The 18,738-nt window shown below is 40.9% G+C and overlaps 1 protein-coding gene across 3 annotated transcripts in view; it reads left to right on the top strand.

Annotated features, from left to right (window-relative positions):
- The window catches only part of RASSF2 (Ras association (RalGDS/AF-6) domain family member 2), a 56,985-nt gene that overhangs the window by 24,779 nt on the left and 13,468 nt on the right, over positions 1-18,738 (top strand). For all 3 annotated transcript variants that reach the window (XM_010836431.1, XM_010836430.1, XM_010836428.1), the window contains exons 2-5: positions 9,773-9,863; positions 11,298-11,373; positions 13,386-13,537; positions 17,069-17,157. In XM_010836431.1, coding sequence (XP_010834733.1) covers positions 9,805-9,863; positions 11,298-11,373; positions 13,386-13,537; positions 17,069-17,157 — 376 coding nt within the window. In that variant the 5' untranslated portion in view covers positions 9,773-9,804. The remainder of the gene's footprint in view (positions 1-9,772; positions 9,864-11,297; positions 11,374-13,385; positions 13,538-17,068; positions 17,158-18,738) is intronic.

The raw sequence follows: 18,738 nt of genomic DNA, 5'->3' as shown, positions 1-18,738 counted from the left end.
TGGCCACCTGATATGAAGAACTGACTCATTAGAAAAGAGCCTAATGCTGGGAAAGACTGAAGAATCTTTCCCAGCATCAGGGAAATAGACGATGAGATGGTTGAGTGGCATCACCTACTCAATGGGCATGAGTTTGAGTCAACTCCGGGAGTTGGTGATGGACAGGGAGGCCTGGCATTCTGCAGTCTGCTGCTGCTGCTGCTAAGTCACTTCAGTCATGTCCGACTCTGTGCAACCCCATAGATGGAAGCCCACCAGGCTTCCCCGTCCCTGGGATTCTCCAGGCAATTAGGTTGCAAAGAGTCGGACATGACTGAGAGACTGAATTGAACTGAACTGAACTGAATAATGAGCAGTGTTGAGCATCTTGTGTTTGTTGACCATCTGTGTGTCTTCTTTGGAGAAATGTCTGTTTAGGTGTTCTGACCATTTTTTGATTGGGTTGTTTGTTTTTCTGGTATTGAGCTGTATGAACTGCTTGTATATTTTGGAGATTATAACCTTTTGTCAGTTGTTTCATTTGCAATTATTTTCTCCCATTCTGAGGGTTGTCTTTTCAAAATTGTTCATAATTTCCTTTGCTGTGTAAAAACTTTAAAGTTTAATTAGGTCCCACTTGTTTATTTTTGTTTTTATTTCCATTACTCTAGGAGGCAGGTCAAAGAGAATATTGCTGTGATTTATGTCTGAATGTTCTGCCTATATTTTCCTCTTAAGAGTTTCATAGTTTCTAGCTTTACGTTTAGATCTTTAATCTATTTTGAGTTTATTTTTGTGTATGTTATTAGGAAGTGTTCTAATTTCATTCTTTTACACATAGCTGTTCAGTTTTCCCAGCACCACTTATTGAAAGACTCTTTTCTCTGTTATATATTCTTGCCTCCTTTGTCAAAGATAAGTTGCCTATAGGTGCATGGGTTTATCTCTGGGCTTTCTATCTTGTTCCACTGATCTATATTTCTGTTTTTGTACCAGTACCATACTATCTTGATGACTGTAGGTTCGTAGTGTAGTCTGAAGTTAGGAAGGTTGATTCCTGCAGCTCTATTCTGCTTTTTCAAGATTGTTTTGGCTATTTGGGATCCTTTGTATTTCCATAGAAATTGTGAAGTTTTTTTGTTCTAGTTCTGCAAAAAATGCAACTGGTAATTTGCTAGGGATTGCATTGAATATGCAGATTGCTTAGGGTAGTATAGTCATGTTCACAATATTGATTCTTCCAATCCAGGAACATGATATATGTCTTTATTTGTTTGTGTCATTTTTGATTTCTTTCATTAGTGTCTTATAGTTTTCTGTGTACAGGGCTTTGGGCTTTCCAGGTGGCTCAGTGGTACAGAATCCACTTGCCAGTGCAGGAGGCACAGGAGACATGGGTTCAGTCCCTGGATTGGGAAGATCCTCTGGAACAGGAAATGCAACTGGCTCCAGTGTTCTTGCTTGCAATATTCCATGGACAGAGGAGCCTGGTGGGCTACAGTCTGTGGGGCTGCAGAGAGTCAGATACCACTGAGAAACTGAGCCCACATACCCATAGGTCTTTTGTCTGTTTAGGTAGGTTTATTCCTAGATATTTTATTTTTTGTTGTTGTTCCAGTGGTAAATGGGATTGTTTCCTAAATTTCTCTTTCTGATTTTTCATTCTTAGTGTATAGGAATGCAAGAGATTTCAGTGTATTAATTTTGTATCCTGCAACTTTAAGTAAATTCATTGATTAGCTCTAGTAATTTTCTGGTGGCATCTTCAGGGTTTTCTATGTATAGTATTGTGTCATCTACAAATAGTAAGAGTTTTACTTCTTTTTCAATCTGGATTGCTTTTATTTCTTTGTCTTCTCTGATTTACATGGCTAGGACTTCTGAAACTATACTGAATAATAATGGTGAGAGTGGGCACCCTTGTCCTATTCATGATCTTAGAGAAAGTGCTTTCAGTTTTTCACCATTGAGAATAATGTTTGCTCTGGGTTTGTCATATATGGCCTTTATTATATTGAGGTATGTTCCTTCTATGCCCATTTTCTGCAGAGTTTCTTTTATCATAAATCAGCATTGAATTTTTTCAGGAGCTTTTTCTGCAGCTATTGAGATGATCATATGGTTTATATCTTTCAATTTGTTAATATGGTGTATCACTTTGATTGATTTGCATATACTGAAGAATTCTTGTACCCCTGGGATAAATCCCACTTGATCATGGTGTATGATCCTTTTAATGTGTTGTCAGATTTGTTTGCTAGTATTCTGTTCAGGATTTTTGCATCTATGTTCATCAGTGATATTAGCCTGTAATTTTCTTTTTATGTGACATCTTTACCTGGTTTTGGTATCAGGGTGATTGTGGCCTCATAGAATGAGTTTTGAGTTTTCCTCCCTCTGCAAGTTTTTTGGAATAATTTGAGAAGGATAGGTGTTAGCTCTTCTCTAAATGTTTGACAGAATTAAACTGTGAAGCCATTGACCCTGGGCTTTTGTTTGTTGGAATATTTTTGATCACAGTTTCGATTTCAGTGCTTGTGATTGGTCTGTTCGTGATTTATCTTTCTTCCTGGTTCAGTTTTGGAAGGTTGTACTTTTCTAAGAATTTTCCTGTTTCTTCCAGGTTATCCGTTTTATTGGCATAGAGTTGCTCATAGTAGTCTCTTATGACCCTTTCTATTTCTGCATTGTCTATTGTAACTTCTTTTTCATTTTCAATTTTATTGATTTGAGTCTTCTTCCTTTTTCTCTTGATAAGTCTGGCTAATGGTTTACCAATGTTGTTAATCTTCTCAAAGAACCAGCTTTTAGTTTTATTGATCTTTGCTATTGTTTCCTTTGTTTCTTTTTCATTTATTTCTACTCTTTATAGTTTTCTTTCCTTCTACCAACTTTAGTGGATTTTGTGCTTTTTCATTTGCTTAGGTGTAAGGTAAGGTTGTTTATTGGATGTTTTTCTCATTTCTTGAGGTAAACTTGTATTGCTATCAACTTCCCTCTTGGAACTGCTTTCACCTCTTCCCATAGCTTTTAGGTCATTGTGTTTTCAGAAATTGCCATACTGTTTCCTATAGTGGCTGCACCATTTCACAGTCTCACTTGTGGTTCATAAGGGTTTCAATTTTCCTGCATCCTCACCAGCGCTTGTTGTCTCATGTCTTTGTAATGATAGCCATTCTAACAGGTGTGAAATGATATCTCATTGTGTTTTTTTTTTTATATAATTTATCGAGGTATAGTTGATTTATAATGTCATATTTAATTATTGCTGTATAGTAAAGTGACTCAGTTGTACACATACATATTCTTTTTCATATTTTTTCCATCATAGTTTATCACAGAATGATGAATGTATTTCCCTGTGCTGTACAGTAGGACTTTCTTGTTTATCCATCCTATATTTAATAGGTTGCATAATCTGTGTTTCCCTGATTATTAGTGATATTGAGCATCCACAGTTAGAAACCTCTCAACAAAGGAAAGACCAAGATCAAATGGTTTCACTGGTGAATTCTACCAAATGTCTAAAGAAGTGTTAATATTGATCCTTCTCAAATTCTTACAAAAAATTGAAGAGGATGGAACACTGTCAAACTCATTTTACAAGGCCAGATACCAAAGCCAGATAAAGACATTACAAAAAAAAACAGCTACAAGCCAACTAATTGGAAAAGACCCTGATGCTGGGAAAGATTGAGGGCAGGAGGAGAAGAAGGTGACAGAGAATGAGATGGTTGGATGGGATCACTGACTCAATGGACATGAGTTTGAGCAAACTTTAGGAGATAGTGAAGGACAGGGAAGCCTGGCATGCTGCAGTCCATAGCGTCGCAAAAAGTCCAACACAACTGAGCGACTGAACAACAACCAAGGTCAAAATACTAGATGAATATGAATAGAAAAATTCTCAACAAAATACTGGCAAACTGAATTTCGACAGTGCATTAAAAGGATCATGCATGAATGGTCAAGTGAGATTTTCCCTTGGAATACAAGTATGGTTCAATATATACAAATCAATAAATGTAATTATTGATTCAACTTATACATTTCTTCTTGTTTATCTTGTTTAAAAAAAACCCAGCTCTTAGTTTCACTGACCTTTTCTATCATTTTCCCGGTTTCCATTTCATTTATTTCTGCTCTGATATTTGCTGTTTCCTTCTTTTTGCTAGTTGTAAATTTAGTTTTTTCTTTTTTAGTTTTTTAAGGTGTAAAATTAGATTGTTCATTATAGATCTTTTTTTTTTTTTTAATGTAGGTATGTATTGCTATAAACTTCCCTCTTAGAGGTGCTTTTGGTGTATCTCATAACTTAGTGTGTTTGCTTCTGTTTCTATTTAAGATGTTTTTAAATTTCTTTTTTGTTTCTTCTTTGTCTCTTTGGTTTTTCAGGAGTGTGTTGTGTAATTTCCACGTATTTGTGAATTTTTCAGTTTTTTTCTACTATTGATTTTTAATTTAATACACTGTGGTTGGAAAAGATAGTATGATTTCAGCTTCTTAAATTGCTAAGATGTTTTGTGTGTAATTTACTTTGAAATGTATGAAAAATAAGATGAATTATTGAATGGATAAAGGGATGGACAGATGTGTGATAGTGTAAGAATAGTAAATGTTAAGGGTTCAGTTCAGTTTAATCACTGAACTGAAGAGTTGTGTCCGACTCTTTGTGCCCCCGTGGACTGCAGCCTGCCAGGCTTCCCTGTCCATCACCAACTCCTGGAGTTTGCTCAAACTCATGTCCGTCGAGTTGGTGATGCCATCCAACCATCTCATCCTCTGTTGTCCCCTTCTCCTCCTGCTTTCAATCTTTCCCAGGCTCAGGGTCTTTTCCAATGAGTCAGTTCTTCACATCAGGTGGCCAAAGTATTAGAGTTTCAACTTTAGCATCCGTCCTTCCAATGAATATTCAGGACTGATTTCCTTTAGGATGGACTGATTGGATCTTGCAGTCCAAGGAACTCTCAAGAGTCTTCTCCAACACCACAGTTCAAAAGCATCAATTCTTCAGTGCTCAGCTATCTTTATAGTCCAGCCCTTACATCCATACATGAATACTAGAAAAACCATAGCTTTGACTAGTTGGACCTTTGTTGGCAAAGTAATGTCTCTGCTTTTTAATACGCTGTCTAGGTTGGTCATAGCTTTTCTTCCAAGGAGGAAGCATCTTTTAATTTCATGGTGGCAGTCACCATCTGCAGTGATTTTGGAGCCCCAAGAAATAAAGTCTCTCACTGTTTCCATTGTTTCCCCATCTATTTGCCATGAAGTGATGGGACCAGATGCCATGATCTTAGTTTTCTGAATCTTGTGTTTTAAGCCAACTTTTTCACTCTCCTCTTTCACGTTCATCAAGAGGCTCTTTAGTTCTTCTTCACTTTCTGCCATAAGGATGGTGTTATTTGCATATCTGAGGTTATTGATATTTCTCCCAGCAATCTTCATTCCAGCTTGTGCTTCATCCAGCCCAGCATTTCATGTGATGTACTCTGCATATAAGTTAAATAAGCAGGGTGACAATATATGGCCTTGACGTACTCCTTTCCCAATTTTGGACCAGTCTTTTGTTCCATGTCCAATTCTAACTGTTGCTTTTTGACCTGCATACAGATTTCTCAGGAAACAGGTAAAGTGGTCCGGTATTCGCATCTCTTGAAGAATTTTCCACAATTTGTTGTGATCTACACAGTCAAAGGCTTTGGCGTAATCAATAAAGCAGAAGTAGATGTTTTTCTGGAACTCTCTTGCTTTTTCTATAATCCAATGGATGTTGGCAATTTGATCTCTGGTTCCTCTGCCTTTTCTAAATCCAGCTTGAACATCTGGAAGTTCACAGTTCATGTACTGTTGAAGCCTGGCTTGGAGAATTTTGAGCATTGCTTTGCAGGCATGTGAAATGACTGCAATTGTGTAGTAGATGCAACATTCTTTGGGATTGGAATGAAAACTGACCTTCCAGTCCTGTGGCCACTGCTGAGTCTTCCAAATTTGCTGGCATATTGAGTGCAGAACTTCAACAGCATCATCTTTTAAGATTTGAAATAGCTCAACTGGAATTCCATCACCTCCACTAGCTTTGTTCTTGCTACCGCTTCCTAAGGCCTACTTGAGTTTGCATTCCAGGATGTCTGGCTCTTGGTGAGTGATCACAACACCATGGTTATCTGTGTCATGAAGATCTTTTTTGTATAGTTCTTTTGTGTATTCTTGCCACCTCTTCTTAATATCTTCTCTTCTGTTAGGTCCATACCATTTCTGTCCTTTATCGAGCCCATCTTTGCATGAAATGTTCCCTTGGTATCTCTAATTTTCTTGAAGAGATCTCTGGTCTTTTGCATTCTATTGTTTTCCTCTATTTCTTTGCATTGATCGCTGAGGAAGGCTTTCTTATCTCTCCTTGCTATTCTTTGGAACTCTGCATTCAGATGCTTATATCTTTCCTTTACTCTGTGCCTTGCACTTCTCTTCTTTTCTCAGCTATTTGTAAGGACTCCTCAGACAACCATTTTGAATTTCTTTTTCTTGGGGATGGTTTTGATCACTGCCTCCTGTACAATGTACAATATCATGAACCTCTGTTCATAGTTCTTCAGGCACTCTATCAGATCTAATCCCTTCAATCTATTTGTCACTTCCACTGTATAATCATAAGTGATTTGATTTAGGTCACACCTGAATGGTCTAGTGGTTTTCCCTAATTTCTTCAATTTAAATGTGAATTTAGCAATAAGGAGTTCATAATCTGACCCACAGTCAGCTCCCGGTCTTGTTTATGCTGACTGTAAACAGCTTCTTCATCTTCAGTTGCAAAGAATATAATCAATTTGATTTCGGTATTGACCATCTGGTGATATCCATGTGTAGAGTCCTCTCTTGTGTTGTTGGAAGAGGGTGTTTGCTATGACGAGTTGTGTTGTCTTGGCAAAACTGTTATCCTTTGCCCTGCTTCATTTTGTATTTCAAGGCCAAACTTGCCTGTTACTCCAGGTTTCTCTTAACTTTGTACTTTTGCATTCCAGTCCCCTATGATGAAAAGGACATCTTCTTTTTGTGAAAAATAAGATGAATTATTGAATGGATAAAGAGATGGACAGATGTGTTATAATGTAAGGATAGTAAATGTTAAGGATAGACTAGCCAAAAGTATATTGGTATTCCTTGTCTTCTTAAATTTCGTTTCTGAAAAATTTCAGAATAAAATACTTGAGAAAAATTCTAATAATACTGTTACCTGAGAGAGCTGACCTTTCATTCACTTACATATACATATGCCAAAAGTTCTCAACTGGGGGCAGATTAGTTCCCAGGGGACAGTGGTAATGTCCTGAGACGTTTTTGATCGTCATGACTGGGGGCCATGCTGCTGGCATCTGGTGGGTAAGGGCGAAAGATACTGCTAAACATGTTTCAATGCACAGCACAGCCCTCACAACAAAGACTGACCTAGCCCCCAAAGTCAATAGTGCTGAGGTTGAAAAACCCTAATATTTATATATATATCCATTCAGATGAATGTATGTTGTTCTTGTTCAGTCGTTCAGTCGTGTCTGACTTTTTGCAACCCCATGGATCATAGCACGCCAGGCTTCCCTGTCCTTCACCAACCCCTGGAGCTTGCTCATACTCATGTCCATTGAGTCAGTGTGCCATCCAACCATCTCATCCTCTGTCGTCCCCTTCTCCTCCTGCCTTCAATCTTTCCCAGCCTCAGGGTCTTTTCTAATGAATTGGCTGTTTGCATCATGTAGCCAAAGTATTGGAGCTTCACATCAGTCCTTCCAGTGAATATTCAAGACTGATTTCCTTTATTATTGACTGGTTTGATCTTGCAATCCAAGGGACTCTCAAGAGTCTTCTTCAACATCACAGCTCAAAAACATCTGTTCTTCAGCATTCAGCCTTCTTTATGGTCCGCCTCTCACATCCACACATGACTACTGGAAAAACCATATCTTTGACTAGATGGACCTTTGCTGGCAAAATAATGTTTCTTCTTTTTAATATGCTCTCTAGGTTTGTCATAGGTTTTCTTCCAAGGAGCAAGCATCTTTTAATTTCGTGGCTGCAGTCACCACCTGCAGTGATTTTGGAGCCCAAGAAAATAAAGTCTGTCACTGTTTCCACTTTGTCCCCATCTATTTGCCATGAGGTGATGGGACCAGATGCCATGATCTTCATTTATTGAATATTGAGTTTTAAGTCAACTTTTTCACTCTCCTCTTTCACCTTCATCAAGAAGCTCTTTAATTCCTTTTCTCTTTCTGCCATTAGGGTGATGTCATCTGCATATCTGAGCTTATTGATATTTCTCCCGGCAATCTTCATTCCAGCTTGTGCTTCATCCAGCCCAGCATTTTGCATAATGTACTCTGCATAGAAGTTAAATAAGCAGGGTAACAATATACAGCCTTGATGTACTCCTTTCTCAATTTTGAGCCAGTCCATTGTTCCATGTCTGGTTCTACCTGTTCCTTCTTGACCTGCCTACAGGTTTCTCAGGAGGTTGGTAAGGTGATCTGGTATTCCCATCTCTTTAAGAATTTTCTACAGTGGTTGTGAGCCACACAGTCATAGGCTTTAGCATAGTCTTTGAAGCACAAATAGATGTTTTTCTAAAGTTCTCTTGCTTTTACTATGATGCAGCAGATGTTGGCAATTTGGTCTCTGATTCCTCTTCCTTTTCTAAATCCAACTTGTACATCTGGAAGTTCTTGGTTCACGTACTGTTAAAGTCTGGCATGGAGAATTTTGAGCATTACTTTGCTGGCATGCAACAAAGTAATGTGTATATATATGCATATTGTATGCTTGCATGCATGCCTGCTCAGTCACATCATGGAGCTTTGCGGCCCCATGGACTGTAGCCTGCCTGGCTCCTCTGTCTATGGGATTTCCCAGGCAAGAATACTGGATTGGGTTGCCATTTCCTCCTTCAGGGGATCTTCTTGACCCTGGGATCCAACTCACATCTCCTCCTGTGTCTCCTGCATTGGCAGGTGAATTCTTTATCACTAAGGTAACTACCCTTGAAAGTATAATTGCTCAGTTTTGTCCAACTCTTTGAGACTCCTTGGATTGTAGCCTGCCAGGCTCCGGTGTCTATGGAATTCTCTAGGCAAGAATACTGGAGTGGATTGCCATTTCCTTCTCCAAGGAATCTTCCCAACCCAGGGATCGAACCTGGGTCTCCAACATTGCAGGCAGATTCTTTACCATCTGAGCCACAAGGGGAGCCTTACATGTATATTAAACAAAATTGGACTCATAGTTTTATAACTTTGTTTTCATAATGTATTGTCATTTTCTCAGGTAATTAAATTGCCTTTCATATTGTCATGTTTTAATGATGATGTATATGCTGTGATTTATTGTGCCCATTTTTCTTTGGGCATTCTTTTAGGTGGTTTACCAATCTTTAGTATATCTCAGTACTATCAACCTTCCTTTTCAGACAAATCTCTATTCTGTGTAGTGAAGTTCTCTTCAGGAAGATTCATTCCTTCAAATCAGCTTGGGTGCCAGCATCGTCTGTGGCTGTGGCTTGGGCATTTGTTTTGGGGCTGTGCCCGGATTGTCATCTTTTGTTTGGGTTTTTTTCTCAGAAGCTCTGGCAAGCAGAGGCAGCAGCCAACAGTGTGGCATCTCCCTGGCCCTTTGTCAGTGCTGGGCTGCTCAAGCTATGTATCTGGGGCAGGGACAAAGAACCATGTGCTCCCACCCCCTGGACCATGTTCTGCTGACTTCTTAAAGACCCAACTGGACATTAACTGCTATCTTCTTTCAAATATAGGCCTCTTCTTCTGATGAAAAGAGAAAGGAAGAATGGACTACCATCACCAAACTTCCCTAGTCCCGTGTGGACAAGATAAATACATTTCCAAGTAAGATTTTTTGTTATGGTATTGTCCTTGCAGTGGCCGGTCCCATGTGGAGGGAAGCCACTGGCAGAGGAGCCTCCTCTGTACACGAGAGGAGCTCATGTGTGTGAGAAGGAGAAAGCAACTGTGTGTGGACTAGTGAGAGCATCAAGCAAGTTTGCTGCTATAGATAAAGAACATGCCCCCAGAGCCTGGCCATAGGGATGAAGTTAAGGGGGTCAAGACATGGTACCTTTAGAGGCTCGGAAGAGTTGATGTCCTGGAGAGTTTCTAGGAGGAGGAGTTGGTTGTGACAGCCCCAAATCTTTACACTGAATGACTGGACTTAAAGTGACAGAACGCCCTTGCCTCTTGCCTGAGAAGAGGCAGAAGCATACTTCAGTCTCCGCAAGCTCCTCCCTCCTCCCAGGCCTCCCTGCATTCACTTTCGGATAAAACTTGATCAGAGCATTTTCAGGTTTGACAGCTGTCACTCTGATCACAAAGGGTGTCATATGCTCTCTCTTCCATGTTTAGTATTGACAGCTATGGTCCCAGGGGAACAACTTGGAAACCAGTATTTAGAGGCCTTGTAAGGTTTTTAAAAAATGTTTTTATAAACTAAAAGCACGTAGGATAAAGAGACAAAAGCACCTCTTGAAGGAGAGTAGAAAAGTACATTAGAAGAGTAATGCAGAATATTACATTAGGGGTTCCCATGTGGTTCAACGGTAAATAATCTGCCTGCGATGCAGGAGACATGGGTTCAATACCTGGATTGGGAGAATCCCCTGGAGAAAGGAATAGCACCCCATTTCAGTATTCTTGCCTGGGGAATCCCACGAACAGAGGAGCCTGGTGACTATAGTCCATGGGGTTGTAAAGACTTGGATACAACTTAGCGACTAAACAACAAAGGTATGTCAATGAAGCCTAAGTCAATGGGGCCCAGAGCTCTCCCTTTTAACTTCCTGAAATCCTTGGAGTTTCTGAGTCTCATGAAGGTCTGTAGTGAATGTCTTCTTCTCACAGCATTTGTGAGAGAGGAAAGTCTGTGGAGAGGCTAAAGAAACCTTGTGTGTGGGCTTTAAAGTGCATTCGCTTCTATGAATCTGTGGTTTAACAAGGCCTGTGTATTTAGCTTGGGTTTGAGAAATGTAGTGAGAGCTGCTAACCATTGTCAGCAGACCAGACCTCCTTGGTTTTCTGGAGTTGCTCCTTACATTAAGTCTGTTCTAGGTAGTATTTACTCTTGATCTTGATCCTGGGAAAGTTTGTGATGAAAGATTGGTGGTTCTACACACCATGGGTGTGTGTATTTGTGTGTATGTACACATGTAGACAAACACCCCGACTGGAGTGACTGAAGGCCAGATTAGAGGTGAGAAAAAGAGGGAGTAATTGCATTATAAGTGATTTTAGCTGAGATTGTGACACCTCTTGTATTTTTCTCTTAAGGAATGAACTTCTTCTGCATTTGAAGACCTACAACTTGTACTACGAAGGCCAAAATTTGCAGCTCCGACATCGTGAGGTAAGGAGTCACAGGGAAGGTCTTGGGGCTCCTCCCCTAGTGGCCAGCCCAGTCTTCGTCTCCATGTCTTCTGGGTCTCCATGTCTCCATGTCACCCTCACCAAGAGGGTCTCTGCCTCTTTTGCCACAGTGAGTAGCCTCTCAATGTTAGTGATGTTATTGGGAGTCCCTAGAGTTCTTTGGAAGTACACCCCGGGCCCAGATTTTTTCTAAAAAGAATGAGTTTTCTGTTTTGGAGATATTCCTGTGGCTGGACTAATACTAGCCTCAGAAGGAGGACCCTCCAAAAGGATGCTTTCATGAAATGGCTATTTCAGATGGTACTCAAGCAACCTTTTTCCTCTTGGGCAATTCAGGAGCCTCACCCTGTCCTCTGTGTTGCCACATCTGGCCCATGTGCTGTTGCAGCAATCTGGACAAGTTACATAAGCTTTGGGTGGTAACTCTTGGCTTTTCCCCACAACTGCAGCAGCCTTCCTAGAATGCCTTCTTAGCATGTCTTTTGTTATCCATATGTCTTTCCTCAGCCCCCTTCCTGAGTCTAAGTTTACTCACCCTGTATCCATTTCTGTAGAGCCTGTTTCAGGTAGATGGTGAATTATATGGGAGCCTGGCAGAGTAATTTATACTCAAGTGTTCTTGGCTGATAAGAAGGTACATGTAATACCCTTCTAAACACATTTTCAGCTTATCAAGCCATATTGATTTAATCTGTAGAAACAGATATCAGATGGTAGAATTTCAGCTACTAAGGCAGGCTGGTTGGGGATAGTATGTAGTGGCTTTTTGTATGTTCCTCACACTACACCACTTAGGCAAAGTCCTACTTTGGGTTAAATTCTGCCCTCTAATCATGTGGTATAAAGTATTGATGCCAGCCTTGACCGCTTAGAAGACCATACATGTAACCTGTGCTTAAATACCGCTTTTCTCCTTAAGATCCCCAAACACCCTAAAGTTGTTCCACACCTCTCCTGCCTTCTTTTATTACCCCCTCCCTCTCTAAGGATGATCCTGGGACCCGGATTGGTTGTTCACTGAACATGTGTCATCTTTCATGGGGCTTGTCCTGAAGATGTGGCCATAGCCCAGACCTTAGTCTTGACCCTGCTTATAAAACATGGGTTCAAAAGGTTTTGCTGAGATTCTAGAAAGAAGACCTGACTCTTTAGGCACTGTCCTCAAACCTTCTACTAATTAGTGGCTGGATCAGTAGCAAGATTTTGGTCCTTAAACAGCTTTTCTGAGGTATGTCCTGTAGATGACTCAAGGGGTATGGTGATTCCTGAGATCCATCTCTTTGGGATAAAACATCAGGTATTTTTAGAAGGTCTTCACATTTAAATTCTTATCAATTAACAACCCTTGAGTATAAATTTGGAATTCTTGCAGAATTTATTCACCTCTTGGAGAGTTATTATGTAGCACATTAGTTAATTATTGGCTCTCGGAAGTTCTGCTGTTAAGAAATCTGATAACACAGCATCTCCCAACTCACAAGATCACTTGATACTCTTTTTAAGGTAACAGTTCATCTGCCAGATGAGCTAGTATTCTGTTGAACAAACTTGAGGAAATGTTACTTTAAATCATCAACCAGTGGGTCAGATTGCTAAACATGTTATAATGAAAGACACATCACTTTCTATAGTAGGGGAGGGGAAAAATAGCTAATTCAAGGTTTTAGCTCTTGCTTCTGTTAGCGTAATTTAAGAATAGCAGGCTATTTTCTCACATACTTTAAGAAATATATTTATTGTTCTTTAAAGTCATTAGTATAAAAAACAACAAAGAAACCATTGTTAGAATTTGCACATGTCTATGAATTTTGAGGCAATGTGTGCTGACCTCCGAGCTCAGCTTGAGAGCCTGGAGAGTGTCTTGGAGCTGAGGTGTGACTATAACTTGGGTGCACCTACCTGGGCACATCAAGAAAACTGTCATTTACCACAAACAACATGGTGCTGGCTTCTCTGGGACTTTTCTGGACTTATCCAATTGCTTTGTGGCAGGAGGAAGATGAGTTTATTGTGGAGGGGCTGCTGAACATCTCCTGGGGACTGCGCCGGCCCATTCGTCTACAGATGCAGGATGACAATGAACGCATTCGACCTCCTCCATCCTCTTCCTCTTGGCACTCTGGCTGTAACTTGGGGGCTCAGGGGTGAGTAAAGAGAGATAGGACTGGGGGTTGACCAGAGGTATCTGGGGATTGCATGTGTTCTCAAGCTGGTAAATGCTACCTACTTCCAGCAAGCCTTGATCCAAGCTCCCATTCCCACTCCCCCCTGCTCTAGACTTGGAATGAGGAGAAAGGGTCATATGTTGGTGTTACTGGGCTTCCAGATCTGTCATCACAATCAATGAATGAGTGAGGAAGGGAGATGCTGAGTCCAAGAGGAGAAGCACTAAGGCTTGAGTGAGCAGCGTGCCATCGCTCATGGAGACCCTACCTCTCTAAGGGGCATTGTAGTGGCTAGCCAGGCTCAGTCTGAAGATTTCTGACAGGACACCCAATACCCCAGCATCCTCCCCACTGGGACCACTCCTCACAGAATGACCCCACCCCAGAGTCATTTAGGGCTCAAAACTTCTGTCCAAAGCTCTCTGTGTCTTAGAGGAACCTGGAAGTGGGGAAAGAATGTCAGGCCCTGACCAAGCCAGCAAAGCAAGCTCTGCTTCCTTGGCTATACCTGGAGTTGGGTGGTGGTGTGATGGTCTGGGAGGTCCCCTCTCCTGTGTTCCCACTAGAAGGTCTGTGAAGACTAAGCCTGTTCCTTCCTTAGCCAAATGAGTAGCTCTGTACATCTAGCAAGGCACACCCTCTTTACTGTTTTGTGTGTGTGTGTGTGTGTGTGTGTGTGTGTGGCTGTGTTGGGTCTTCTTGTGGTGCATGAGCTCTTCATTGCTGCATGCAGGCTTTCTCTAGCTAAAATGCACAGGCTTCTCATTGACGTGGCTTCTCCTGGCAGAGCACAGGCTCTAGGGTGTGTGGGCTTCAGTAGTTGTGATGCACAGGCTTAGTTGTCCTGCAGCATGAGGAATCTTAGTTCCCAAACCAGGGATTGAACCCATGTCCTCTCCGTTGGCGGGCAGATTCTTAACCATTGGACCACCAGGGAAATCCCTACTATCTGGGATTTCAGTTTTTAGGATAAAGTGACAACCCTTTGCTCCATCCTAAAATTTGCTAATGCTGACTGCCTTGGGGCCAGAGCATGATGGAATGCACCAAGATCCCAGCCAAAACCACAGTGATGTTTTTTTTCTGTTTTAAATGAGAACCAAGCCCTCTCTGTTGGCCCCATTGAACATTTTGTTCAACTCCACAGCCAAATCTATTCTTGGCTGAATTTAAGAGAAAGCTACAATGTTGCCCAAAGCCTGTAGCTGATCTGGTTTATTTCCAAGGGAATTTAAGGAGGAAAATCTTTGCTTGTACCATCAGTGCTGGGGGTGCGGGGTATAGGGGGAGCTGCGGAGAGGTCCAGTCAAGGTTCTTTGGTTTCATCGAACTTTGCAGTTTCATACTCTGCTTTGCTTTCGGCATTCTCACTGTATTTGGTTTCAAGCAGGCCAAACCCATTCCATAGCACCAGCCTAGCCCGTGGAGTATTACATTTCGTTCCCTAAGTGAGATGGTTTTTAAAATTCCATTTGACCATGTGGCCTTTGGCTGGCCTACTCCAGCCTCTTTCAGGCTGTACACTTGTTTCTTTTCCCTTCCTAATGGCATCAAGCTGGTCTTGGTTGCTTCTTGAAACCTGCAAATACTTTAACAGAGTTTTCAGGAATGATAAATAATGTTATTCCAGTGCCTGCTATAGTAAAGTGAATGCCTGGACCACTGTTTTAAGAAGGATGCTGACTTTGGAGGAGAATGGATACATGTATATATATGATTGAGTCCCTTCGCTGTTTACCTGAAACTATCACAACATTATTAATTGGCTATACCCCAATACAAAATAAAAAGTTGTGGTTTTTTTTTTGTTTGTTTTTTTTTTAAACATGCTGAGACCAGTTTCTGCTTGGGCAATAAAGAGGGTTTCAGACTAGGGAGTGGGCAGTGGCTGCTGTGGGTGCCAAGTATACACCATTCCTGAGAGGCTCTGATTTCATTCTGGGGCTCAGATTATAACTATACAACAGGTAGTTCTTTCAGATTTTCAATGTTCAATTGTCTTTCCTTAAAATTATCATCCCTGGCGGTCCAGTGATTAGGACTCCATATTCTCACTGCAGAGGGCTCAGGTTCAGTCCCTGGCCAGGGAACTAAGATCCCACAAGCCACATGATGTGGCAAAAAACAAAAAAATGTCATCCCCGGACTGTAAGTCCTATGTCTGCTGAGTCATAGTATTACCAAACCAAATTTGCGTCTGCTCACCTACATGCAGTAAAGCCAATTTACTGACATGAGGTTATGGTGAAGGAAGGTGCTGCATTTATTGCAAGTCCAAGCAAGGAGTATAGGCAGCTCATGCTCAAAAGACCTGAACTCTTTGATGGCTTTCAGGGAAGAGTTTTTAAAGGCAAGGTGAGGGAGACTGTTGCAGGGTGGTAGATGCTCTTCTCATTAATTTGGTGGTGAGGTAATTAGGTGGTACTTCAGGAGTCAACATCATCTGGTTCCAGCTGGTTTGGGGTTTACCTGCTTGTGGTTAGAAGGCAGTTAACTTCATATACCTGGTGGAGGAGTCAGTATCTGCAAAACAACTCCTGGATATGGCTCAGGATATTATCTATAGCCCCTGAGGAGGAACTAAAGATTCTTGAATTGTTTTATCGCTAAACTATTATTTTTTTGTCTTGCTTGGCTGTTTTCCTTTGTTTCTGCATTTTCTCACTTCTCTGATTATGTTTTGTTTTGTTTTTGTTTTTTTTTTGGAACTCAGGGAAGGCCTAGAAGGCTAAAGCTTTTTAACAAGAAGAAGAGGATGCAGGGGTCTGTTCGTCGGAAGCCCCCATAGGGTCTTGATTGGTTTCACCAGGGCACCTACATTCTTCTCACCATGGGAAGGTCTTAATTGGTCAAATATGATTCTCCTTTCTAGCCAAATCCTCTGTTGATTTTGGGTGTGTTTCTCTGAGCTGCTTCCATTGTCCTTCTGAGCTTTGGGAAGTTATTTCCCAGTTATCAGGGCAATTCCAGGTCTCAACTCAGATTGCCTGCGTGTGACCCTGTCTCCAGCAACCCTGAGCACACGGCCATCAGTGCCACTTCTATAGTTATTCTGACTCTCAGAGCAACCAACCTATTACTTTCCATTCCTGTTAGATTCCAGAAGAAATTTCTGAGTAATTCCTCCAACATAAATGGGTCTGTACTAGAATCTTGTCCTTAAAAAAATGACCATTATTAGGGTTTTCTAAATAAGGCATAGACTTTGTAGGTGCTTAGAAACCCAGCACAGGTACCACACAGGTATTATTATTGTTCTCTGTCCTGGGCTTGATGTTGCTACAAATGCTGGGAGCAAGCACTTTCTCCCTCCAGAATTCACCTTCCTTGCTCAGTGCTTGGCTCAGGAGCTGGGCCAGCCTCATGAGGCCTTCAGCACAGCCTACCATGTCCTTCATCACCTACTGCATGGTGATCCCCAGAACTATTCGCTTTGCATGAGTGGGATGGGGTGGGACTGAGGGAGTTCCTCTGCAGGGGCTGAACCTTTTGTTTGTTTTTGCTTCCCAGTACCATCCTGAAGCCCCTCACCATGCCCAACATTCCGATCTCAGAGGTGGATGCCCTGCCTGAGAGTGATCAGACACTGAGCCCCACAGGTATGTGCATGGTGGGAGGATCCTCCAGTTGGGGCCAACTATATGAAGACTGATGTGATGAATGTTGTATACTGTTACTTATTTTTTGGAAATATAAAATTCACATAGTTTGAGATTCAAAACTTATTAAGAAAAAAGAACTGAAAGTTTCACATCTCAACCACCCCCTGATTTTCCCTCCCTAGAAGCAATCTGAAGGCTTTCTTCCCAAGATATTCTTTGCAAACACAAGGAAACACACACCAACAAAGCTTAATGTTTGGATGTCATTTTTTTCTTTCCTTTTCTTCTATAAGTGGCAGCATTTTGCACATCCCATTTCTGTTAGTTTGTCTTGAGGATTGTTCCATACAAACCCAGAAAGAACCTCTGCATTCTTTACAGCTCTGCAGTATTTAATAGTATGAATAAATAATTTAATCACTTCCTATTGATAAACATTTAAGTCATTTCTAGTCCTTAGACAAACAAAAGTGTAGACAATATCCTTGTACATGTCTCATTTCACACATTTGTGTCTGTAGAATTCTTTCAAATTAAGTTTTTAGGTCTGAGGCTGTGTGCATTTGTAATTTTGATAGATATTATCAGTTCATAATATCTTGCAAGTCCTTATATCATGCTTATCCTGTGCCTGACACTGTTCTAAGTGCTTTCAATTAATCAACTTATTTAAACCCATACAACAGTCTTGTGAGGTAGATGCTATTATTAACCCCTTCTATAGGTGATGTAGCTGAGGCACAGAGAGGTTAGTGATATATGGTGTCGGGAAGGAAGACATTTTTCTCTACCTGTTACCGAGTCCAAGCTCATTCTGCTCCACCACACAACAGGCCAATAACCTGAAAGCTGAGGTGCTGAGGCAAAGAATATGAATTGGAAAGCCATAGACTGAGAAGATGGCAAAGTAGTGTCTTCAAAAAACCCATATTATCAGGGTCTGGATTCCAGTTTCTTTTGTAGAACAGAGAAGGAGAGAAGGTGAGGACATAAAGTAAAAAGGCCATTTATCTTGTAATATAGGAGATCTGTTAAATTCATCTTTTCTGCAACCATTCATTGGTGGGTAGGGTCAGATTGTCTCCCTGTGAACTGAACAAAGCCACTTTAGCTTAACAGTTAGACAGAGGGGCAGAGTTCCTTGAGGCAGGCCATTATGTATTATTATAATAATAATAAAAAAAAAAAGGTAAAGTCCAACATGGAATCAAAATTGGCTTTTCCGTATTATAATCCCCCACTGTCAATGTCTGTTCCACAATCTTGTGGAAGGGGGTGATGACCATTCTAACTGCTTTATCAGATGGACCTATCTGGGAGTGTTCACCATTGGTGCCAGTGTTCCAAATGTTGAGATTTGTCTTCTTTTGTTCCCCTTTGAAAAGTGTCTTCTTTGTACTTGTAGACTTAAAAATATTCACAATCTAAAAGTTGAGAGTTAGGTTTTATTCAGCAAGAATTTTTTAGGACTTCAAACTCAGGAGGCAGCATCTCAAGTTAAGGAATTCCGTGCTACCTATGGGAAGATACAAGAGTCTGGGCTCACTGAAATCATTCTTTTGATACACTTCTCAGTTA

Source organism: Bison bison, unplaced genomic scaffold (assembly GCF_000754665.1).
Source record: "Bison bison bison isolate TAMUID 2011002044 unplaced genomic scaffold, Bison_UMD1.0 scf7180017864063, whole genome shotgun sequence".
NCBI classification, from domain to species: domain Eukaryota; kingdom Metazoa; phylum Chordata; class Mammalia; order Artiodactyla; family Bovidae; genus Bison; species Bison bison.
This window is presented reverse-complemented; position numbering and strand designations above follow the sequence as displayed.